This window comes from Astyanax mexicanus, chromosome 3 (genome assembly GCF_023375975.1).
Source record: "Astyanax mexicanus isolate ESR-SI-001 chromosome 3, AstMex3_surface, whole genome shotgun sequence".
Lineage (NCBI taxonomy): Eukaryota > Metazoa > Chordata > Actinopteri > Characiformes > Acestrorhamphidae > Astyanax > Astyanax mexicanus.
This window is the reverse complement of record NC_064410.1, coordinates 37329800-37355429: the sequence shown is the minus strand read 5'-3', so window position 1 is coordinate 37355429 and position 25630 is coordinate 37329800. Positions and strand designations below refer to the sequence as shown.

Sequence of the window (25630 nt, the reverse complement as noted above, 5' to 3'; positions counted from 1 at the left end):
TGCATGATAGAAAGATATACACTAGGGATGCGATCATGTGATCGGAAATCAGGATCGTTCACATACAGCTCTGGAAAAAAATAAGAGACCACTTAAAAATGATAAGTTTCTTTGATTTTACCAAGTTGAAAACCTCTGGAATATAATCAAGGGGAAGATGGATGATCACAAACCATCAAACCAAGCTGGACTGCTTGAATTTTTGCACCAGGGTTATCCAAAAGCAGTGTGTAAGACTGGTGGAGGAGAACATGCCAAGCTCTGCATCTTTTGTTATTTCAGCCATTTCTCATTTTCTGTAAATAAAAGCTCTAAATGACAATATTTTTATTTGGAATTTGGAAGAAATGTTGTTGGCAGTTTATAGAATAAAACAACAATGTTCATTTTACTCAAACATATACCTATAAATAGCAAAATCAGAGAAACTGATTCAGAAACTTAAGTGATCTCCTTTTTTTCTAGAGCTGTATTTGTTACAATTTTTGTGTTACAAAAATGTAACTTTGCGTTGTTACTCCACAAGTTCACCATAGACGTTGCTGCTTGCACGCATTGAGATCGCCCATGCTGCACTCACACTGGAAGTGACACACACAATCATCTGTCTGTTGTGTGTTTGTGACCACTCGCACTGTCACACTGCTGAAGGCTCTTGAGTGCTCCTTCTCTCTCTCCCTCTCTCTTCCCCCCTCTCTCTCTCTCTCTCACTCACAAATGTTGTTTTCTTTTTCCAAAGGTGGAATTTGCAAAAAAAAAAAAAAAATGCAATATGTGCAGCTACACTAGAATTTATTTCCTCCATTAAAGCTTTGTTTAACTCAGGAACTCAGCACATAATAATATTCTCATTTAAAAAGCATCAAAACTTCCATTAAATATTATAATACAGTAAAAATCTTTAGTCTCCTCCTAGTCTGCCAGGCCTAAACCACACTCCACTATTATTACTGTCTCCCTCCCAAAAAAACAGAACTACCAGCATTTAAAAACATGAATCATGATCTTAATTATGATTATTCACAGAATTGTTGGTTTGTGATATTTTTAAGTTTGTTTATTAAAAAAAACTAACCTTTGAACTTTTTTTTACTGCATTGCCAAAGTATTAGATCAGGACTCAAACAAAAAAACGTGATCAAGACATCCAAAATATACACCAATCAGCAATAACAAAAAACACCACCTCATTGCTCCTATATGTATAATCTTTTTTTTTTTTTTACCAGTTCTTATTAGCATAAAGGATCACTATGTATCACCCTATTCTTAAATGATCAGGACCCCACAGGAGAGCACAACAAAGAGCAAATATTTTGATTTGGGTGATGGGCCATTATTCTCAGTACTGCAGTGACACGGTGACATGATGGTGGTGTGTTAGTAGTGTGTGTTGTGCTGGTATGAATGGATCAGACACAGCAGTGCTGCTGGAGTTTTTAAACACCTCAGTGTCCTGTTGGCAGCGTCTTGTGGGCAGCAACAGATTTAGAGCTTCTGTATCTGACTTTTCAGTTAGAACTACTGTGTCTGATCCACTCATACCAAAATATACACACACGCTAATGCTAACACACCCAATACACACAAATAATCCCTGCACTGTCGTGGTCCTGTGGGGTCCTGATGATCATTTAAGAACAATCAGGGTGAAAGGAGGATGATAAAGTAAGCAGAGGGACACAGAGAAAGCACTACGATCTGATCTGATGAATTATAGAACTATAAAGTGATCCTCTGTGCGCATTGAGGCTGATAAAATAGACAATGTGTGTGGAAACAAAGGGATGGTCTTAAATGTCTTAAAAGTATAAACATTATATGCCAAAATGTTTATATATATATATATTTTTTAATTTAATAAAAAGACGTGGGAGAGTTTTGAATATGCTTTGGCATCATGCCAGCTGTCAGCTAATCTCTGCCTATTCATTTACAAGATCATTTAAATTGATTACTTTTACAAATAAACTGAATTGTGAAGGCCGAGAAGATTGAGATTACACTTTATTGGGTCACCAGTGATCTAAGGATTTCATTTAAATGTTAAATGATTAATGCCCTTCCATCTGCATTGAATCACGAAATATATGAAAATATATGAGGTGTGCAATACAAAACACGCCACAGACCATACCCTGAGGTCTAAGCACTTATATTAAAGACTTTAAATTGAGCTCCAGGCTCAGATCCAGGGAGGCTGATTGACTTTTTTCCATTAAGCCGACGCTGGAGTGCATCTGATATCATAGCCGTGTCTGAAAGGAGGGATACGTGCACTCCAAAAAATAAGCTTATAGTTTAATTACCACACACATTTCCATTCAATCAAACAGAGTGGAGGCAGCAGCACACGGACCTTCTTACTTTAACGCAGTGTGCACTTTACTCAGCATCAGTTTATTTACAGAATGTAAGTCAAACAGTATGTTTGTGTGTATGTTTACTGTGTACTTCTGCCTCTACCTCACTTTACTTACTCCACCTCCCTCTACCTCACTTTACTTACTCCACCTCCCTCTACCTCACTTTACTTACTCCACCTCCCTCTACCTCACCCCATCTCCCCTGACCTCCATCTACCTCGCTTTGATTGCTCTATCTCTGAAGACCTTGCATCAACCTGCTCTACCTCACCCTATCTCTCTCTACCTCACTTTTCCTACTCCACCTTCTTCTACCTCCCATGACCTCACTCTACCTGGCTTCACCTCCCTCTACCTCTCTCTGCTTACTCTACCTCACTCTACCTCACCCCATCTCCCCTGGCCTCCATCTACCTCCATCGCTTTGCTTGCTCTATCTCTGAAGACCTTGCATCAACCTGCTCTACCTCACCCTATCTCTCTCTACCTCACTTTTCCTACTCCACCTTCTTCTACCTCCCATGACCTCATTCTACCTGGCTTCACCTCCCTTTACCTCTCATTGCTTACTCTACCTTCCTCTACCTCACATCAACATCAACTTGCTCTACCTGAGCCCATCTCACTCTGCTCACAGTACCTCACTCTACCTTTTTCAACCTTCCATGACCTTACTCTACCTGGCTTCACCTCCCTCTACCTCTCATTGCTTACTCTACCTCCCTCTACCTCACCACATCTCTTTTGACCTCCATCTACCTAGCTTTGCTTGCTTTATCTCTGAAGACCTTGCATCAACCTGCTCTACCTCACCCTATCTCTCTCTACCTCACTTTACCTACTCCACCTTCTTCAACCTCCCATGACCTCACTCTACCTGGCCTCACCTCCCTCTACCTCTCTTTGCTTACTCTACCTCCCTCTACCTCATCCCATCTACCCTGACCTCCATCTACCTCACTTTGATTGCTCTATCACTGAAGACCTTGCATCAACCTGCTCTACCTCACCCTATCTTTCTCTACCTCACTCTATTTTCTCTACCTTCTTCAACCTCCCATGAATTAATTCTACCTGGCTTTACCTCCCTCTACATCACTTTACTTACTCCACTTCACTCTACCTCACCCCATCTCCTTTGACCTCCATCTACCTCGCTTTGATTGCTCTATCTCTGAAGACCTAACTTGCTCTACCTGAGCCCATCTCACTCTGCCTTGCAGTACCTCACTCTACCTCACCGTGCCTCGTTCTACCTCACAGTACATCACTCTGCCTCACTCTACCTCGCCTCTATCTCACGTCTCCCTCCACTCTGCCTCATTCTACCTTGCAGTACCTCACCTTTATCTCACTCTTCTTTTTTTTACCTCCATCTACATACCTCTACATCACTCCACCGTGCTTCACCTTATTCTACCTCCCATTAGCTGCCTACTGTACCTCACCCCATCTTTTCTGACCTCCCTCTACCTCACTTTGTTTACTCTGCCTATCGTGACCTCGTTTAGTTTACCTCCCTCTACCTCACCTTATCTCCCTTGACCTTCTACCTCACTTTGCTTGATCTACCTCACCCTCCCTCAACCTCCCTTTGCCTCACATTACCTAACTCTGCCTCACTCTACCTCGCCTCTATCTCACTCTCCCTTGCCTCACCTCCATCTACATCCCTCTACCTCACCCTGCCTCATACTACCTAGTAGTACTTAACTCTGCCTCACTCTTCCTGGCCTCTATCTTACTCCCCCTTGCTTCACTTCCATCTACATCCCTCTACCTCACCCTGCCTCGTTCTACCTCACAGTACATCACTCTGCCTCACCCTACCTGACCTCTTTCTCACTCTCACTTGCTTCACTTCCATCTACATCCCTCTACCACACCCTGCCTCATACTACCTCGTAGTACCTAACTCTGCCTCACTCTCCCTGGACTGTATCTTACTCTCCCTTGCTTTACTTCCATCTACATCCCTCTTTCTCACCCTGCCTCATACTGCCTCGTAGTACCTCACTCTGCCTCACTCTACCTTGCTCTACATCACCTCTATCTTACTCTTCCTTGTTTTACCTCCATCTACATCACATGTGTCAAACACAAGGCCCGCGGGCCAAATGTGGCCCGCCACGTCTTTTTATGTGGCCCGCGAGAGCTTGTAAGATCTTAGTGTCTATAATAAATAAGTCAGAAGCGTTCTTTGACCAAAAAATACATTTCCCACAATGCTTGTCGATTGTATTACCCGCAAAGTTACGGCTTACTGCCACTACACGGCAGTGTAGTCATTGATGTGGAAACCCTGCCGGAGGGAAGGTGTAACTTCGCGGGTGGAATTGAGACATAAATGTTTATCCCATAATGTCCAGAAAAAGAGAAGTTGATGCAGACGGACGGCTGTGCTTCAAGGCGAAAGACCGGTATGCCTTTTGTGTTACGAAGAGTGTTTCTGACCAAAATAAACGCTTTTTAGGAGAGATATAAGTTCTGTGTAAATATTTATAAGACAATACCTGACAAAATCTGTTTTAATGACGTTAATAAACATCACTGTGACAGCGCTAGTCGCAGTTTCACCGCAGCAAAGTACGAGGACGTGAATCACTTATCTAACCAGCCTTTACTAATTTCTGCCCTCAATAACCCTTTCAATAACCTCCAATAGCCTTTAATAGTCTTCAGTAGCCTTCAACAGTCTAACCTTGCAGCCGTGGTGTGTCCACTAAACTCCGTAGTTATAAACATCCTGAGGTTAGCAGCGCGCTAACTGACCTGTTTATAATGTAATCCCAGCAGTGACTCATGCTCTAAACGGCTGCTGTTAGCTGATTGGGCTGAAAGATGAACTGTAGAGAGCTGTATTATTCGGTTACAAAAATCTTTATTTCATACACAGAAGAACTTAAAATTTTAAAAAACGCTCCAGACTGGCTGAGCTGAGCCCTGTAGCCCGTGGCTGGGCTGTAGCTCTGACTCAGTAAAGACTGCGGACTTGTGGTGCTGCTGCTGCAGCTCCCACTAGTGGTTGGATGAGGAACTGCTAAATCTGAGGAAATGCTTTGTTCTTAACAGCTCACAATTTTTGATTTTATATTTATTAAGCCTTATTTCAGTTAATAATTTCAAAGTTAATATAACTTGATGTCATTTCTATTCACTTGAATAGTTTGGTTCTTGATTGATGGAGTTTTTGGATTTCATGACATGACAAATTAAAAGGATTTATGTTAATAGAGCAACAAGCAAACATTTTTTCCATGCAACTGTAATATTTGATTGAATAAATAATATATTGAGAGTTATTTAACATTAAGGAGTAATTACATTCATTTACATATATTACATTTGGTTACATTTTATTAGATTTATAAGTTACATCTGGCCCTCGGAGGACAGCCAATATGCCAATGTGGCCCTCGGCCAAAATGAGTTTGACACCCCTGATCTACATCCTTCTATATCGCTCACCCTTGCCTCACTTCCATCTACATCCTTCTATATCGCTCTACCTTGCTTCACCTTAATCTAGCTCACTCTACCTTCTATTATCTCTCTCTTACCGTAGTCTACCTCGCTCTGCCTCCAGTTTTATCATGTCACATGATCACAGTGTGTAGCATCAAGAGTTGCTGGTATTCACATGTTATTGCAGCTCTTTGTAAGTCTGATAACAATATAAATTTGATTAATCTGACAGTCCTAACATTTAAAGCCTCAAGTCAAACACTATATTTACAGTTTTGAAGTCTTTTTAGTCTGTTGGACTGATGTCAGTTGCGGTGTCAGTGTGCGCAGCCTTTGCAGAGCCGCTGACCTCCACGTGCTGCCGGCTCACAGGGCCCAGCGTGACAGCTGCTGGATTTCTCTCGAGAGGCGTCTTCGCCTCATATTTCCCCTGCTGCCATCAACCTTGACATCCCCCCTCAAAAAGCATGTGTGGATATCCATACTAATGTCCATGACACGCAGCCTAGCGTGACGTGATCCCGCTCAGAAAAGCCGAAAGAAAAGTGGCGAAAGAAAAGAAAGACAGAAGACAAAGGAAAAGTGATAACAGTGTTATCCTCAAATTGAGCCAACAGTTTTAAAATGAACCAGTCAAATGACGGCCTGAATTAATCAACACGCCAGACAGACTAATGAGGAGGAGAGACGGAGTGACAGATTTGGGGCTGGGCTCTATCGGCTGCTACAGTTTGATCACTGCACAGCCTCGATGCTAACAGGGCATCTGTTACAGGATCAGCAGCGCCGCCCTAGTGGCTCATATCCGTTCTGTATGTAGCACTAATGAAAATGGGCTGTGCATTTATTCTCTGGCACACTTGTTCTAAAAACACTAAACAGTAGAGTAGTAAAAATACCTAGTTAGAAGTGTTTTGGTGTGTTTTTTCTAGTTGCTCTTTCAGGTCTTATAACACAGTAATTATATCAGACAGCCACATGAGCTCTGAGCTCTTTTACTCCAGAAGCCATACGGCTGCTTAAAAATATAATCATTTAAAATGTAAAAGGAATCAGAATTGTTATATTTTTCTAGAACTGGTCTAGAAGCATAAGAATATTGATGGTAGTTAATTACATGGTTTATAACTTTGACAAAATACATGGAGAGCATCAGCTAGATTTATTTTTCTTGATAATCACACCTCTTGGATACATGTAGATTATTAAAAACCACCTGACACTCGGCAGCCTATACCTTTCAGTATTTTGATCAGGACACACAAAGAAAACTACGTACAAAAATGTGCAAGTGAAAAAAATAACTATATAAAGTAGTGCACACATACCTAGCTTTAGTTTGAGTGCAGTTAGTTTCACACTTTTTCTGTGGACACTTTTGAGTCATTTACTGATATTATTTGGTTTGAAACATCATATAAATATGTTTGAAGCACTAAAGGTAAATAATATTGCTTGGGGAAGGAGATCTCACTTTTTTAAGCGTTTTTCTCAATGAATTTCTTGTAGATTTTTTACCACACTGGGATGTCATTGCTATTTTTAGAAAGAGTAAGTTCTGCCCTTTCTAACCATATATGGATTATGTTTATGTGTGAAGGGATTCCTGAGTAATTAAGCTAAGAACACAAGGTGCGATTTTGGGTTCTAAGGGTTAATGTTAATGTAGCACAATCACTAGTGTAAAGACACTTTTACACCTTGTCACTTGATGTGACTAGTAGCCACATGCATTTACAATCGTTAGCAAAATGCGTCTTCAGTAAGTCAGACTGAAATATGATTTGCTGTATGGGCTGAAATATGCAAATGATCTTGTTGTGCAGCAGTTAATACAGATATGTATCTGTTTTAAACGTGTGTTTACACTTGGATTTGTATGTGGATTTTTTTTATGTGGCTTGGCCTTGTCCAAGCAACCAAACTGACCAGGTTTAAGCTGAGTTTAAGTCAATGTTCATGCTAATATTAAGCAAATGAAACTTATGTGCAACATTAAAAACTGTGGCAACACTTAGTCAATTACTGTTAATATCTCATATGGAAAAATATCTCAAAAAAAGTTACTGGGTTAGCTCTTTAACCAGGGGTTGCCATATATGAGCATAATGAAAACTATAGAATGATGCATAGCATTACTACAGAACTATTGTTGTTCAGAGTTGATTGGAAGATCCTGTAGGAAAACCTGTTAGAAACTGTTGGAATGGAGATTTCTGACCTTCCAGCCAAACATACAGCCAGAGCTACAGTGGAATGGTTTAGATGAAGTCCAGACTTCATCCCCATTGAGCATCTGTGGCAAGACTTAAAAAACTGCTCTTCACAGATGCTCTCTATCCAACCTGACTGAGTTTAAAGGAGAACTCCGGTGTGAAATGGACTTGGGTTGTAGTGAAACATGATAAAGAGTTTATCCTTTTTTGAATAGGGCCCCATCATTCTGAAATACAGCGCTTTTAGCCAATGTTCCTGACAGGCTAGCGATAGGGGCATAGCATGTCCCATGCAAAGAAATTTATATTTTTGAACCACAAACAAGCTTAAAGTAGCTCAACACTTCATTGGTAGAATTCTGAGTCACGATAAGTCGACTAATGAGCGAAGAATATGCACAATTTTTGTCTCAAGATGTACAAAGCAGGTAGAGACTAGGGGTGGGCAATATTGTATCATATACAATATATCATGACAGAAATATCATGATATTAAAAATTCATATCGTGATAGTAGGAACGTTCTATCTAGAAAGTAGTCTATTATTTACTGTGAAGCTTTAGGAGTATTTTTTGTACAATTGTTTTAGTTTGCAGTTTATATGCATGCACTAAATGTTCTGCAATATTATTTGCTGCATTATATTATTTTATGCTATATTATCTATTTTGCCACATTATGCTTATGCTGTTATACCCTTATACTATATTCCTAAAATTAATAAATATTTTTTCTGGTTTCCTATATCGCCAAGTATAACATTATCGCAAAAATACCCTGAAATATCGTGATATTGTTTTAGAGCCATATCGCCCACCCCTTGTAGAGAAATAGCCCAAAAGAATTGTTGCTGTAATTTATACCCCTTGAATTATCACATTACACAAACCTAATTGTGCTTTATAGAGATTTTCTGTGATAGACCAACAAAAAGTAGCAAAGTCATTCTGAAGTGAAAAGAAAATGATACATACATTTGCAATACATTTTTATTAAATAAACATCTGAAAAGCAACGTTGTTTAGAGAGTATAATACTTTCTGATAATAACTAAAATAGTGTAATAGCCTAATTTTGTAAACTTACAAAAATGAATTACAAAATTACAAATTAAAAAAAAAAATTACAAATACAAGTTTTAATTTGTACCAAAAGACATAGATATCTTGAGATCAGAGTGCCAAATATGGGCATAATGAGGACTATAGAATGATGCATGACACTGGTTGTCTATTGGTCAGTTTCTTACCATAGATCTTGTTGTTCAGGATATTGTGTGGCGCTGGTATCCTTTACAGCCGGAGTGGTCCAGTCTAAAGTGCTGCCACTATGATCGGGAGATTGCTGGTTCGAATCCCGGTCATGCAACTTGCCATCAGCCATCACAATTGGCCTTGCTCTCTCTGGGTGGGTAGATGTCACTCTTTTCCCTCATCACTCATAGGGTGATGTCAATCAGCACAAGGCATCTGTGAGCTGATGTATCAGAACCGAGTCGCTGCGCTTTCCTCCGAGCGCGCTGTGATGCTGCAGTTTGAAAAGAGGCAGTGGCTGACTTCACATGTATTGGAGGAGGCATGTGCCAGTCTTCACCCTCCTTGTGTTGAGGCATCACTTGTGATGGGGGATATACAGCTGAGTAGCAGCTGAATGGGTGGGAGAATTGGCCTTGCTAAACTTGGAAAAAATGGGACAAAAATATATCCAGCTGAAATCTCGTTTCTTAACTATACACCATTAAGGTGGAGCTACAGGAGTTTCCAGTAAAGTGCATATATAAGAATGTATATACTGTCTTTGCTGGATTGTAGATACTGTATGTATATTATATACCTGCTGCCTCTATTCCCAAGTCATGTTCATAATGAGGGAGCGAGATGGACTGAGATATCTCCAGCTACTTCTTTTTCAGCAGAGCACTTCACCTAAAGTGCTCTTCTCCTCTTACGAATTGACCCTGTTGTTTAAAGTAAAGTCCAGAATGGCTAATCAGCTTTGCACCAAAATGTGGGCAGAATTTATGGAGCAAGGATCCAGGGTGTTCTCAAGAGAGCTCACTCAGTGCAGTCTGCTCTCTCTCATGAGCCTCATTGTCCTGGACAGAGTTCTGTTATCATTAGTGTGCGGTCACCTTCATTTCACAGTTAGCACATGCTGTTCTTGCTGTTTTGCAATGGGTGCATAAACTGGAACTAGGCTTCAGCTTTGCTAGCTTTCCAACAGCTACTGCAGATGTGTATCAATGATTTATATATAAAGAAACAGGAAGCATAGCAAAAAGTTGATAAATGACATGCAAATATTTCAAAAGAAAGAAAGAAAGAAAGAACAAAACAAAGGGAGAGAGGGGAGAAAAATAAGAAGAGAGCAGAGAGAGTGTAGGAAGGGCTTTGTAAAAACTTTGAAAAAATGTAAACGGATGGAGGAATAGATGAAAGATAGAAAGAAGGAGGTGGGAGAAAGATAGAGAAAGAAAGTCACAGACTGACTTGCCGAAAGTTAGGGGCAGCAGTATGTAAACTCATTGTGATGTGTTACCTCAGGGGACGGCTTGGGAATAAGGGAGGTTAAACAGTGACCAACGTGCTCATGGCAAGGCAAGGTAAACTTCGGATAGTGGATTCCTCGATCTACAGTTCAGTAGGTGGGAATGATCATGACTGGCAGCGTCTGGCTTGAGTTGTCCTTGGGTTTGGATACTTCCTTCCTTCACAGTCCATCACAGTCCCCCAGTCCCACTGTATACATGTATATAATGAGTCCAGTGGGCTAGAGTAAAGCTTAGATGATTGTGAGAGAACGAGGGATGAGGAGGTTGGAGGGGGGGAGAGAGACACTGCGAGATTGAAAAACAGATAAAGAGGTAGATGTAATAAGATGCTCAGGATTAAGGAAAGAATAGTCTTACAGTCTCTCTCTCTTATACACTCCTTATCTCTGACCCTTTTCTCTCGCTATCTCTTTCTTCTTCTTCCCTCCCTCCCTCTCTCTTTGTCTCTGTTTCCCTTTCTTGCACTCTCACACCCTCACTCTTCCTCTGTCTCTCTCTCTCTGTTGATTTCTCTGCTCTCACTGTCTCTCACTTCCTCTTGTTGGATGGTACATGTCTATCTTTGTTTCTTTAACTCCACCTCCCTCTTTGTTTTTATGTTTTCCTATTGTCTTCCTTGATTTTTCTGAGGTGCTCTCTCATTCTCTCTATCCATCGCTTGTTCTTTCTCTCAATGTCTCTTTCTCTCTCTCTCTTTTACTCTCTGTTGGAGGAGTGCTCTATCCATTTCTCCCTCTCTTTCACCATCACTCCCTCTGTGTCAGTGTCTTTCTCTCTCTCCCTCCATCACTCTTTCACTGTCAGTCTCTCCCTCCATCTTTCACTCAACATTTCTCCTTCTCTCGTACCATCACTCTCTCTATCAGTCTCTCTTTTCCCTTCTTTTGTGCATGCTCTGTCTCTCTTTCTCATCCTTCTTTCTTTCTCTCTCTCTCTCTGTATGTATCTTACTGTCTTCTGAATTTTCTTAGAGAAAGAAAGAGAGAGAGAATGAGAGCAGAAGAGGAAGATAGAAAGAGAGAGAGAGAGAGAAGGAATGGGAGCAGAAGAGAAAGAGTGGAGAGGGAAGGATCGGTGTCAGCTCTGTGCTTTGCAGATATATTATTGACGATGCACTTAAGACACACACACAGCACACACAGCATACATCTCTTAGCAGGATTAGCAGCCGTATCTTCTGTGTGCTGTGTGTGTTCACAATGCACAAGGATTAACATGTGCTCTGTACAGGAGACGGGAGAGATTGTGTCGATGGTGTGTGTGTGTGTGTGAGAGTGTGTGTGTGTGTGTAGGAGTGTGTGGGAGAGAGAGAAAAACAGAATGTGATTCATAACAGAGTTTAGCTTTAGCCTCCGCCAGTGTGCCACTCCAACCTGCTTAATGATCCCTCCAGATTAAAGACAGACACTGATCAACAGACAGAGAGAGAGAGAGAGAGAGGGAGAGAGAGAGAGAGAGATAGAGAGAGAGAGAGAGAACGAGAAATGATTTCACCTGTTTGTGCATGCAAGAAAGAAGGACAGAGAGAGAGAGAGAAAGATTGAAATTAGAGTGAGATGGATGAGAGAGAGAACCAAATTGAAATGAAATGAAGAGAAAACCTAAGAAATAAGGTGTGAGAGTGAGACAGAGAAATATATAGGAGGAGAAATAAAGAGAGAAAGAGGGAGAGAAACAAAGGGAGAAAGAGGAGAGTTAGGGAGATGTTTGGAAAGAGGGTCAGAGATAGAGGAAACGTATAAACGGATGGAGCAATAGATAAAAGGGAAAAAGAAACCTATGTCATAAGGAGAGAAAGAGGTAGAGAAACAAAGTGAGAGATGGGAGAAGAGATAAGAAGAGAGCAAAGACAGTTAGGGAGAGAGAGAGGTATTGAAAAAGGGAGGAGACATTAATGAATGGAGGAGTAGATAAAAGGGAGAAAGAAGGAGGTAAGAGAAAGGTAGAGAAAGAAACAGAGGGTGGGAAGTCATGAAGAGAGAAAGAGATAAAGAAACAAAAGGAGAAAGTGGAGAAGAAATAAGAAGAGAGCAAAGACAGTTAGGGAGAGAGAGATTTATTAAAAGAGGGAGGAGGCAGAGAGGAAAAAAGTATAAGGAGATGGAGGAATAGATGAAAGGGAAAAAGAAGGAGGTGGGAGAAAGGTAGAGAAAGAAAGAGAGGAAGAAAGAAATCTATGTCATGAAGAGAGAAAGAAGTAAAGGAACAAAGGGAGAAATGGGAAAAAGATAAGACTGTTATGAAGAGATATTAAATATAAATATATATTGTATTCAGATTTATGTTTAATACACCATTCCATATTATTCAGTATGATATATTAACTTTGTCCCAAACCCTAACTTAATGCTAAAATTAATTCTAGCCTAAACTTTAACCCAAATCCTACAGTTAATACTTAACCTAAGCCTAACCTCAACTTCATCTCAAAGATAAAATGAATTCTAACCCAAACCCTAACCCTAATTTTAACCCTAACACTAAAATTTCTACTAAACCTGACCCAACTTTAACCCAAAACCTATAAACCTAATTATAATCTTAACTCTAATTATTTTTCTAATATTAATACTTATTCAAAATATAAACTAATATTAAAACCTGTCTGTAACTGCAGCTACATTATTTAACCTAATACTAATACTAAACCTAACTTTAACCCAAAATATAAACCAAGCACTAATTCTAATCCTAAATCGAGCTTTATCCCAAAAGCCAAACTGTATCACAAGTCCTAAACCTAATCCTACATCTAACTTAATCTTAATCTAACTTAATCTTAATCCTAAACCTAAACCAAATCTTAATACTAAACCTAAATCAAATCTAAATACTAAACCAGATCTTAATACTAAACCTAAATCAAAATCTTAAAACTAAACCTAAATCAAATCTAAATACTAAACCTAAACCAGATCTTAATACTAAACCTAAACCAAATCTTAATACTAAACCTAAACTAGATCTTAATACTAAACCTAAACCAAATCTTAATACTAAACCTAAACCAAATCTTAATACTAAACCTAAACCAAATCTTAAAACTAAACCTAAATCAAATCTAAATACTAAACCTAAACCAGATCTTAATACTAAACCTAAACCAAATCTTAATACTAAACCTAAACTAGATCTTAATACTAAACCTAAACCAGATCTTAATACTAAACCTAAACCAAATCTTAATACTAAACCTAAACTAGATCTTAATACTAAACCTAAACTAGATCTTAACTTAACTTAAACTTAAATCTGCAGTGCTTTAAATGTGATGTTATTTTGGTACTAAAAGCCTCCTCTTTTAAATGTAACTTTAGGAAGTGATAGAGAGAGAGACAGAGAGAGAGAGAGAGAGAGAGAGAGAGAGAGAGAAAATTATTGATAGAGAGAGAGAGGGTGGGATTTTTTAGTATTCACTTGTTTCAAAGCCCACTTTCATAATGAAATGTTGATTATTAGTATTAGAGTTGTGTATGGAGTGATGAGTGGGGTAGAGGAGAAGAGGGAGGGAGCGAGGGACAGAGGGAGGGAGGGAGCGAGGGAGCAGTGGGGGGGAGAGATAAATGAGAGTGGCTGTGTTAAAGGATTGCATATTCAAAGTGGTTTGTGAAACAGAGAGGAATAGAGCACAATCCCTCCCCTTCATCTCCCTTCAGCTCCCTCGCTTTCTCTCTCTTCTATCTCATCTTTTCTTTTAGCTGTCTCCCTCTTCACTCTATCCCTTCATCTCTTCTTTCTTTATCCCTCTCCTTTTCCCCTCCCTCTTTCATATACTCTATAACCTTTCTTCTTATCTCTTTCTCTCTCTAAATTCTTTGTCTCCTTCATTCTTTCTCTTTTTTTCTCTTCTTTCTTTGTCTCTTTCATTTTCTCCCTCTTTCTTCTGCCCTTCTTTCCCTCTCTCCTCACCTTCACTCATCCTGTTTCTCTCTTTCCTTCTACCTTTTCCTTCTTTCTCTATTCTCTGTCTCTTCTTCTTCTCTCCTCTTGCCATCTATTCATTTTACTTTTGTTCTTCATTCCTATTTCTTTTCTTTCCTCCCTCTCTGTCGGTTTAGCCTTTGCTCTTTCTCTTTTCTCTTCCTTTTGTGTCCTTCTCTCTCTCCTTTATCTCTTGTGCCCTCTGTTTGTCTTTCTTTCCCTCTTTTCCTCTCTCTCTTCTCTCCTTCTCTCCACATTTCCTGTCTTTCTATGCTTTTATTTTTCTCTGTTCTGTCCTTATTTCTCTTAGTTGTTTACCTCTTTTTCTCTCTTCCCTCTATCTCTATTCTTTATTCTTTTCACTTTTCTTCTTTCCAATTGTCTCATTTCCTTCTTACTTCCTTTATCTTCCCTCTCCTCTATTTCAGTCTCTTTTGTCTCATATCTCATTCTTTTCTCTGTTCTTCTTTTCTTTTCCTCTTTGTTCCTTCCTATTCTCTTTCTTTCTCTCTGACTCCCCCATTTTTCTTTCTCTCCCTCTTCTTCTGTTCTGCTCTCCTTTTCTTTCTGTACTTATCTCTCTTCTCTCCACATTCCCTGTCTTTTCTATCCTTCTTTTTCTTTCTGTTCTGTCCTTATTTCTCTTAGTTGTTTCCCTCTTTCTCTCTTTCCTTGATCTCTCTTCTTTATTCGTCTCTCTTTTCATTTGGCTCATTTCCTTTTTAGTCCCTTTATTTTCTCTCACCTCATGTTTTTCACTCTCTTTTGTCTCATATCTCATTCTTTTCTCTGACCTTCTTTTCTTTTCTTCTTTCTACCTCTTCTCTTTCCTTCTCTCTGACTCCCCCATTTTTCTTCCTCTCCCTCTCCTTCTTTTCTACCCTTATGTTTTAATTTGTTCTGTTCTTATTTCTTTTAGTTGTTTCCCTCTTTCTCTTTCTTCCCTCTATCTCTGTCCTTTATTCTTCTCTCTTTTCTTTCTTCCTCTTTCTAATCGGCTCGTTTCCTTTTTCTTCTTACTCCCTTGATCTCTCTTTTGTCTCATATCTCATTCGTTTCTCTGTCCTTCTTTTCTTTCCTCTTTCTTCCTTCCTGTCCTCTTTCTTTCTCTCTGACTCCTGCATTCTTTTGTTCTGCTCTCTTCCCTTTTCTGTACTTCTTTCTGTCTCTTCTCTCCATCTTCTCTGATGCTCGATCTCCACTTCTCTCTCTGCTTCTCTACCTCTCCTCTCACTCTTTTTTTCCCTCCTCTCTCTCTCCTCCTATCTCACTCATTCCCTCCTCCCTCTTCTCACTTTCTCTCTTGCTCTTCATCTCTCCCTCCTCCCTCTCTCCTCTCTTGCTCTCCCCTCCTCTCGCTCTCTCTCTCTAAACCTGGCACACTCTGTTTCTCCCTCAGTCTTTCCTCGCGCTGCAGCCCACGAATCCTCTGCTGCTGCGCTCTCCCTCTCTCAGTTTCTCTCTCTCTCTTTCTCTGCTGTTTTTCTCTTGCCGTTCCTTTTGTTTTGAGGCTGTGAGGATTAGACAGCCTGGCTCCTGACACGCTCTCTCTCACTTCAGCTCTCCTGCCTGAATCTCCTGCTTCCTTTTTTGTTTTTTTTTTATTTATTGGCTTTGCAATGTGACTGGTGGAGGGGGGATAGATGGAGTGGATGGTATCGCACTGCGGTGGTCTTTCTCAAAAATGTGACTGACGGTAATGAGATTGAAAGGAGCTCGTTGGCAGGGATGGTTCAGGAGCGCTGTGAGTATGTAGCCGTGCGTCCTCAGCGGGAATCCCAGGCATAAGCGTTGCATCGTCCAGAGACTAGAGAACACTGGTGCTTTTACTGGTTTGACGTCTTTTTGGTTTGGTTTGTTGTTAGTAGTGCCTTCTTCTTCTTCTTCTTCTTTGCAGTGCACTTTTACTTCTTCTACATTACTCTTCGTTTTTTTTTTATAAGATCTGAGCTTCACTTTGTTCTCAAAAGCGACTCTAAAGCGACTTCCACACACGTTTTTGAGCACTTTCCCAGCCGAAAGCTGTCCGTTTGTAGGCGTTCAGTTAATTGGAAGCACTGTTGCTCTCTATTTAGACACTATTTTTGACATTAGCTTCTGAAATTCAGTTAAGTGACTCTGTGGCATCGGCTCGTGTTAACTGACCTCATTATCCTCTGGTAAATTCCTCCTCAACTCTGGCTGCTCCATGCGTAAATCAATGTTAGGCAGTTAGGTGGCAGTTAGGAGATATCCTCCATTGTCTCCATTGAGATCCAGTGCTTGAAATAGATAAAAAAAGAGGCTACAAATGTGCAACACTTCCACAGAGTGCCGTACAGAAAGCGCAGGCTGGTCAAGTGGTGCGACTTCCACTCCAGACTTTTCCTCCTCGGAGAAACTCTGCATCGTTTGAGATGTTTGAGCCACTTTTGGACTAAAATTCAGTGTAACATCCTTCAAAAATAAGTGGACACTTATCATTCAGTGACTGGTCATCCACTAAAGCTCTCTACAAGCCATGGCTTCCAGCCACTGCCCGCACCGCTTCGGCTCTGGGCGCTTGGTGGCCGCTCTACTGACTCTGCTGTTGTCCTGCTCCTCACCGGCTCTAGGCAAGAAGAAGCTCTACATTGGCGCCTTGTTCCCCATGAGTGGCGGGTGGCCCGGCGGTCAAGCGTGTCTACCGTCTGCCAAAATGGCCCTGGAATTGGTGAACAAGCGCACGGACATCCTCCCGGACTACGAGCTGGAGCTCATCCACTACGACAGCCAGGTGAGTGAAGAGTACAGTACGTGCTTCATTAAACACGCAGCATTCACTCAGCATGAAACAAAGACATGTGTGCATGTGTGAACATGTCTGTTTATGTTTAAATGTGCAGGAGTACATTAAGCTTAAAGATTAAGTGTGTGATTAAGATGTACACACTGTTTCAGACTTGTTTACTTGATTACATGTTTGTCGATTGATGTGAATTCATTATTCATATAGATAAGATATTCACACAGAGCACAAAGTGTTCCTAGGTGATGGTACCATCTCTGTTTAGAAGTTTAGAAAAGCAAAGCAGTATAGATACGGTGAATATTGTTGATGTCCTGCAAAAATAAAACCCAAAATAATTCATAATTTTAATCATTTTTGAACTGATTTCATGAATGTTTGGATGTTTTAATTAAAGTCTGACACTTGTTTTTTACATTGTGTCAAAATAAAGATTAGTCCCTTTCAGGGCGCTTAATTTTTGCTTTCATACAAAAACCTGAAATCGTCGTTTCACATTTTTTTGGTATTGTAATCGCTATAATATTTAACTTTTGACATATTCACATCTATATATAGCACTTGCTTTTTACATTGCTTCAGTATTTTATGATAAATTGACAAATAGAAAGAGTAAAAGAGTAAAAAAGTCTTTTTTCTTTATGAAACTTGCCATTTTATAGTTTTCTGAGAGTTATTTGCATGATATCAATGATAAGGTACACAAACATGCTTTAAACCAAGTGTTAAGTCAAGCGCACACACACAGTAATTCGAAATATATATATATATATATATATATATATATATATATATATATATATATATATGTATACAGCTCTGGAAAAAAATTAAGAGACCACTTCAGTTTCTAAATCAGTTTCTCTGATTTTGCTATTTATAGGTTTATGTTTAAAATAAAATGAGCATTGCTGTTTTATTCTATAAACTACAGACAACATTTCTCCCAAATTACAAATAAAAACATTGTCATTTAGAGCATTATTTGCATAAAATGAGAAATGGCTGAAATAGCAAAAAGAATACAGAGCTTTCAGACCTCAAATAATGCAAAGGAAACAAGTTCATATTCATAAAGTTTAAAGAGTTCAATATTTGGTGGAATAACCCTGGTTTTTAATCACAGTTTTCATGCATCTTGGCATGTTCTCCTCCACCAGTCTTACACACTGCTTTTGGAAAACTTTATGCCACTCCTGGTGCCAAAATTTAAGCAGTTCAGCTTGGTTTGATGGCTTGGGATCATCTAGCTTCCTCTTGATTATAATCCAGAGGTTTTCAATTTGGTAAAATCACGGAAAAACATCAACAATAAGTGGTCTCTTATTTTTTTCCAGAGCTATATAAATATATATATAGAGAGAGCACTTGCTCTTTATATTGCTTCAGAATTTTATGATTAATTGACAAATAGAAATACTCCAAATGCTTTAAAAGTATTTTTCTTTTTAAAAAAGTGTTATTTGCATGACACCAATGATACGGTACACATACATGCTTTAAACCATGCTTTAAATTAAGCACAGACACACTATTAATGGAAATACTCGATTGATATTTCTTTTAAAGAATGTTTTGTCCATTAGGCAGTGTATTAAAACTGTGTAGCAACATACAATATACATATATATGATGCGTGTATGCTAATACATTTAAGCACAAACGTATATGAAGCATACAAGTCAGTAAAATTCAGTGGCTGCACTTGGTTCTGCTTCATTGGGATGTATAGAGTAACGGCACATGCATGTACAGTTCAGTATGTTACAGGCTTATATGAATATTTAATACGATGCACTGTGCGCTGATCCGTGTGATGCAGTCCGCTTTATTTCATTTTACGATTCATCCAGCTCAGCCATTTTAGTTTAAAAATATATATAAAACTGTATAGATGAGCTGTTGTTTTTTTAATTAGGTATTTAAACATTTGTGACATAATATTTGTACTGAGTGATTTTTTTTTTCGTTTATAGTTTTCATTTTAAGGAAAGAAAAAACTAAATTAATAAATGGAAAAAAAGGTTGAATACAAACCCTGGAATAATTTTACAAGGGGTTTTCATCATTATTTAATATGGTCATTTTGGAGATACAAGGTTTTCAGATTTTGGTCAACAGTGTGTGGATATGATGCATATTGTTGCTGTCTAATAAAAAAAAAAAACAAGTATCTCCAAAACATCAACTTTACAGGAGAGAGATAAAACCTTTTTAACTTTCAGTGGAAGTCAAATGTAAAACTAGTTTATTTCAGGTTATTTTGAAGTATTTCTATTGGTTCATTCATCCAGAAATGTTTGTATAGTGTTCAAATTATGTAGTAAACTAAAAATCGACAAAAATGGACATACTTGTTTTTCATTGGACAGCAATGATATACTTGAACTGATGCATTTAACCAGCTTTATAGTCACTAGCTGATACTTATAGGTTCATAAATGCTATTATCTTTAGATTTAATGCCGTTACAGCACAATACAGTATCTAATCAGGAGACTGGTTAAAAAATAAAATACTCCAAATTGTAATAAAAAAATATGGAGAAATATGATATACATATATGATACAGCGTGAGACAGTTAACCTGCAGCATTTGGCTGTGCTTTAATAGCATGCAGTTTAAACTAATATACATGTGTGTTTATGTGTGTCCACACTAAACACATTAAAGCAGACACACAGTAACATGCTATGAGATGCCTATTTTTTACTCTTTTACTTTTGTACAGTTTTATACAGTGTCAATATCTGTAGTTGAATGTGTGTAAATGCCGTTATCTCTAGATGTGCAGTTGAAATCTGCTTATAGCTGTGTGTGCTGCTGATACACTCAAGCAGCCACACACACACACACACTAATACAGTCAATAAAGCCGATAAACTGGACTTAGCTTGAGCAGTGTGGACGCAGCAGCGGTTCCTGCGTGTGTGAGGGGTGACACATTGAGTTATGGCTTTACTTGTTGGCTCATATGAATAATTTAGAGCATGCGCAGGGTTCCATATGCTGCTTGATTAAATTTGCAATGTATCAATCGCAGATACTCTTTAATTAAAGCCTTTTTTATAATGGAACCATAGAAGAAGCACTTCTGGAAGCTTTTCAAATCATCTGATTATATTGTGTGTTTAATGAATAATCTGTCTATTGAAAAAAAGACATCGCTTACAAGAATCACAATGTCTTTGTGATGCTATTATTTGCATTATTTGAGTGTACATATATAAGATATACAGTATAACTCTGTGTTGATGCAATCAGGTACTGTACCAGGCAAAAGTTTGGACACGCCTTGAATTCGGTGTTTTTCATTATTTTAAAGTGTTCTGTATTGTGGATTAATACTGAAGTCATCCAAACTATGAAGAAAAACATATGGGATTAGTCAGTGAACAAAACAGAATATGTTTTATATTTTAGATTTTAGTAGCACCTCTTGTTTATGTTGATGACAGTTTTGCACATTTTGGCTGGATTTTCTCAGTCAGCTTTATGAGGTAGAGTCACCTGGAATTATCAGCTTTCAGTTAACAGCTGTGCTGAACCTGTCAAGAGTTCATTACTTGAATTTCTTGCTATCTTAATGTGTTGTGAAGAAGTATACAGTGAATAGCTCTATTTGAGTAAACATATAATTCAAATTATGGCAAGAACTACTCAACTAAATAAAGAAATAAAATACATTAAAGCCCTATCCGTATGGGATTAGTTTCTCAGGGGGTCCTGGGGTAATTTTCTCTTTTATGGGGTACTCTGTGATTTTGTTCCCGCAAGTGAAACCGCAAGTTAACAGCACCTCACATAAGAGACAGCTAAATGCTTCACAGAGTATTTTGGTTTGTTTAACACTTATCAATTTGCTACATGATTCCTTATGTGCTCCATTATAGTCTGGATGAATTCAGTATTTGTTTAAAATGTAGGGAAAAAAAAATAAAAAACCTAAATGAGGTACATTCCAATGTTTGTCTGTGACTTAACAGACTATGTCAGACTTGTTTACTTGGTTTAGCTGATTGTTGTTTATATAATTATTGATATACATTGCCATATTTTTACTGATACTCTTAACCACAACCACATAACCGTACTGGCATATAAATTTAATAAGGGCAGTCAGCTGCACTTGGCTAGTCTTCACTGGAATGGCTAGAGCCAAGATACATGTATGTATGACGGCTCAAATGAATAATTAATCATTAATACACTCTGCACAGTTCTGTATATTTAAAATATGCAATGTTTCAGTCATATATATATATATATATATATATATATATATATATATATATATAGCTGCATAAAATAATATATAGCTGTCTATAAGGGTTCTCATAGGAGTCCAGATACACACAAGATACATTAATATGAGAGTCAGTATCAGTTCACACCATAGTTGATAGACAAATTCTTTTAATATTACAAAGGGGGAAAAGCAATAAAAAAAAGAACTCTAAATGCATAATTATATTGTTAGGCTAGACATACAGTGGCACGAAAAAGTACAGGTATGTTTTTTTTTCATAAATTCATCAATTCATGAAACTTGGATTTGCTATTCATTATAATTATATTATAATATTATATATATAATATTATAATATTATTGTGTTTTCATTGCAAACTCATTATAAATTCACATTTCACAATTCATTATTGCTGAGATATATAATGTGAACACATGTTACTGAAGCGACACACATGCCGGTGTTACGCCCTCGCTATGTTTTCTGGTGTCTTCCCCGTTTCCTAGTGTGTTTCTCTTGTACTTTTCCATTACGTGTGTCTAATTTGTAACTCCGCCCCTTCCCAGGTGTTCTGTGTTTCATGTTTAGTATAAATAGTACTTGTTAATCTATGTTTGCTGTCGGTCTTTGCACCTTCCCCTGTTGTCTGTCTCGCCACGTTTACGTTATTGCTCTAGTTCTCGTTCTTTGGTTGTTTGTAGTTTCTCGCTCTTGTTTATATTCTAGTCACGTTTGGTTCCTGTTTGTTTCCTTTGTGTATCTTGTATATATTTACGTATTATTCCCTGTATATATATCCCTAGCCCTGTTTTGTACTTGTCTGTTTAGTTTAGCTCTTTGTTTGTTTTCCCTGTTTGTTTATGTACATATATTTATTCGTTATTCCCTTGTTTGTTTATTTGTTTATTTGTTATTTATTAAAAGTCATGTCTTACCCGTTTAAACGTCCGCCTCCCGTCTCATCTCGCGTTACAGAAAGACCGACCGCCATGGACGTTTATTCGGGAAACCCTTGGGTTGGATCCGGGCTGGCCATCCGTCATGCCCCCTTTGGGACCTCGGCGCAGGAAAATCCGAGGCCTCGAGGCCGGAGAAGGCCTCGGGCTGGGCGTTCTAAGAGGTCCCAAAAATCGGAGGATTTTCTTGGGGGGGGGCTAACGGTTGGGGCCATCGGCCTCGCTCCGAACCGCGAGGTAGGCAAGGCGGGCAGAAACGCGGACTGTGAGGACTATTTCTGGGATTACGTGGACCTCCTCGCAGCCGCGTCCAGTTCGGAGGACGAGTTCTACCCTCCGACGAGAGCCCGCTTGCCGCCGCTTGCGGAGGCTATCCTCCACCCGCCTCCCAGGGCGCGCTCCACCTCGTCGTCTCCGCAGCTAGCTTCTGAGGCTAACCAGCTAGCTCCTCCGGCGGCTGCAGCTCGAGGCTTCCCCACGGCTACGCGGCTAACGCAGTTAGCATCTCCTGATTCCACGGGTCAAGTTTCTCTGGCTGCTACGGCGCTCGCATCTTCTACGGCTGTAGACCCAGCTTCCACGGCGGCCGCCGAGCAGCGCTTCCAGTCACCCGTAGCGGCAGCAGATCTTCGCTCCGGGGTTCCCATGACAACGGCGCTACACTGTACTGCTACTGCCACCCCGGAACCTGAATACGCTGCGGTGAAATTAGGTCAAGTCCCCGTGCAGTCTTCAGCAGCCCGAGTCGTCACACAGACACCTACAGCCCAAGGGTCCAAGTCAGTTCATGTGAGTGTTCCTGTGTCAGCGGTGCCCGCCACCGCCAATGTTCCTGTGCCAGCGGTGCCCACCGCCTATGTTCCTGTGCCAGCGGTGCCCACCGCCAATGTTCCTGTGCCAGCGGTGCCCACCGCCAATGTTCCTGTGCCAGCGGTGCCCACCGCCAATGTTCCTGTGCCAGCGGTGCCCACCGCCAATGTTCCTGTGCCAGCGGTGCCCACCGCCCATGACCCTGTGCCAGCGGTGCCTACCGCTCCAGCGCCGACCACGCCGCCAGCCCCAGCTGCTCAAGTCACCGCGCCGTCAGCTCCTGCTGCCCGAGATGCCGCACCGCCAGTGTCTACTGCCCGAGTCGCCGCACCGCCAGCTCCTGCTGCCCGAGTCGCCGTGCCGCCAGCTCCAGCTGCCCAAGATGCCGCACCGCCAGCTCCTGCTGCCCGAGTCGCCGCACCGCCAGCTCCTGCTGCCAGAGACGCCGCACCGCCACCAGCTCCTGCTGCCCGAGTCGCCGCGCCTCCAGCTTCTGCTGCCCAAGCCGTCGCGTCGCCAGCGAGGCCCGTCACCACACCCATGCCAGTCCCGGTGCCCAGGTCTGCCCCAAGGCCCCCGGACCCCAGCCCAAGAACTTTGCCCAGGCTGGCTCCACGAACTACCCCTATGACTTTAGCCAGTCCTGGGCATCCCCAGGTCTTTCTGGTCCCCATGTCGCTCCCCGTTATGGTTCCTGTGTCGGTCTATGTTCCTGTTCCTGTCTTGTCTGGTTTCTGTGTACCTGTTCCTGTCACCGTCTTCGTGTCTGTTCCTGTCAATGTTTTGGTTCCCGTTCCCATGTCTAGTCCTGTCCAGTCACCTGTCATGTCTCACGTCCAGTCATCGTCCCCTGTCCAGTTCCCCGTCCAGTCTCGTGTCTCGCCCAATGTCCAGTCTCCAGTCACGTCCCCGGTTCAGTCTCCTTTCTTTGTCCAGTCTCCTGTCCAGTCTTCAGTTCAGTCTCCAGTTCTGCCCCATGTTAAGTCTCAGGTCTCGTCTCTTGTGTTTCCCGGCCTCTCCCCGCCGCCGGCCCCCGGGGTTCGTTTTTACGCGCCTCGGGAGCTGCGCGTTTAGGGAGGGGCTTCTGTTACGCCCTCGCTATGTTTTCTGGTGTCTTCCCCGTTTCCTAGTGTGTTTCTCTTGTACTTTTCCATTACGTGTGTCTAATTTGTAACTCCGCCCCTTCCCAGGTGTTCTGTGTTTCATGTTTAGTATAAATAGTACTTGTTAATCTATGTTTGCTGTCGGTCTTTGCACCTTCCCCTGTTGTCTGTCTCGCCACGTTTACGTTATTGCTCTAGTTCTCGTTCTTTGGTTGTTTGTAGTTTCTCGCTCTTGTTTATATTCTAGTCACGTTTGGTTCCTGTTTGTTTCCTTTGTGTATCTTGTATATATTTACGTATTATTCCCTGTATATATATCCCTAGCCCTGTTTTGTACTTGTCTGTTTAGTTTAGCTCTTTGTTTGTTTTCCCTGTTTGTTTATGTACATATATTTATTCGTTATTCCCTTGTTTGTTTATTTGTTTATTTGTTATTTATTAAAAGTCATGTCTTACCCGTTTAAACGTCCGCCTCCCGTCTCATCTCGCGTTACAGCCGGGGACCGTGTGCTAACACCTGAACATGTATTAAATGTGAAATGGGGACTGAATCTATGTAGATTAGGATTCCAGAGAAATAAAAAATAATGGAAATGTTTTTGGACAGCTATATACAGCTGGAAAAAAAGACCACTTAAAAATGAGTTTCTTTGATTTTACCAAATTGAAAACCTGCTTAAATTTTTGCACCAGGAGTAACATAAAGTTATCCAAAAGCAGTGTGTAAGACTGCTGGAGGAGAACATGCCAAGATGCATGAAAACTGTGATTAAAAACCAGGGTAATTCCACCTAATATTGATTTCTGATCTTTTAAAACTTGAATATGAACTTGTTTTCTTTGCATTATTTGAGGTTTTGTTATTTCAGCCATTTCTCATTTTACTGCAAAGAAATGCTCTAAATGAAAACATTTTTATTTGGAATTAAGGAGAAATCTTATCTGTAGTTTATAGAATAAACTGTTATTTTTTGCATGAATTCATCAATTCATCAGACTTGAATGTGCTATTTATTAGTAAAATATAGGTTGTGCTTTCATTACAACCTCATTAATCAATTCACGTTCATTATTGCTTAGATTTGTAATGTGAACACGTGTTACTGAAACGACACCCGTGCATAAAAAGATACTTTAACGCATGTCGAGTCTGCAGAGATGTTATGAACAAGGGGGAGGAGACGGACCACGGGTTAAAATATGAATGGACCTTATAATGCTCA

The 25630-nt window shown here is 40.2% G+C and overlaps 1 protein-coding gene across 3 annotated transcripts in view; it reads left to right on the top strand.

Annotated features, from left to right (window-relative positions):
* gabbr1b (gamma-aminobutyric acid (GABA) B receptor, 1b) overlaps window positions 1–25630 on the top strand; it is a 282328-nt gene that overhangs the window by 138911 nt on the left and 117787 nt on the right. For all 3 annotated transcript variants that reach the window (XM_049475291.1, XM_022683111.2, XM_022683110.2), the window contains exon 7: window positions 17115–17275. In XM_049475291.1, the coding sequence (XP_049331248.1) occupies window positions 17115–17275 (161 nt within the window). The remainder of the gene's footprint in view (window positions 1–17114; window positions 17276–25630) is intronic.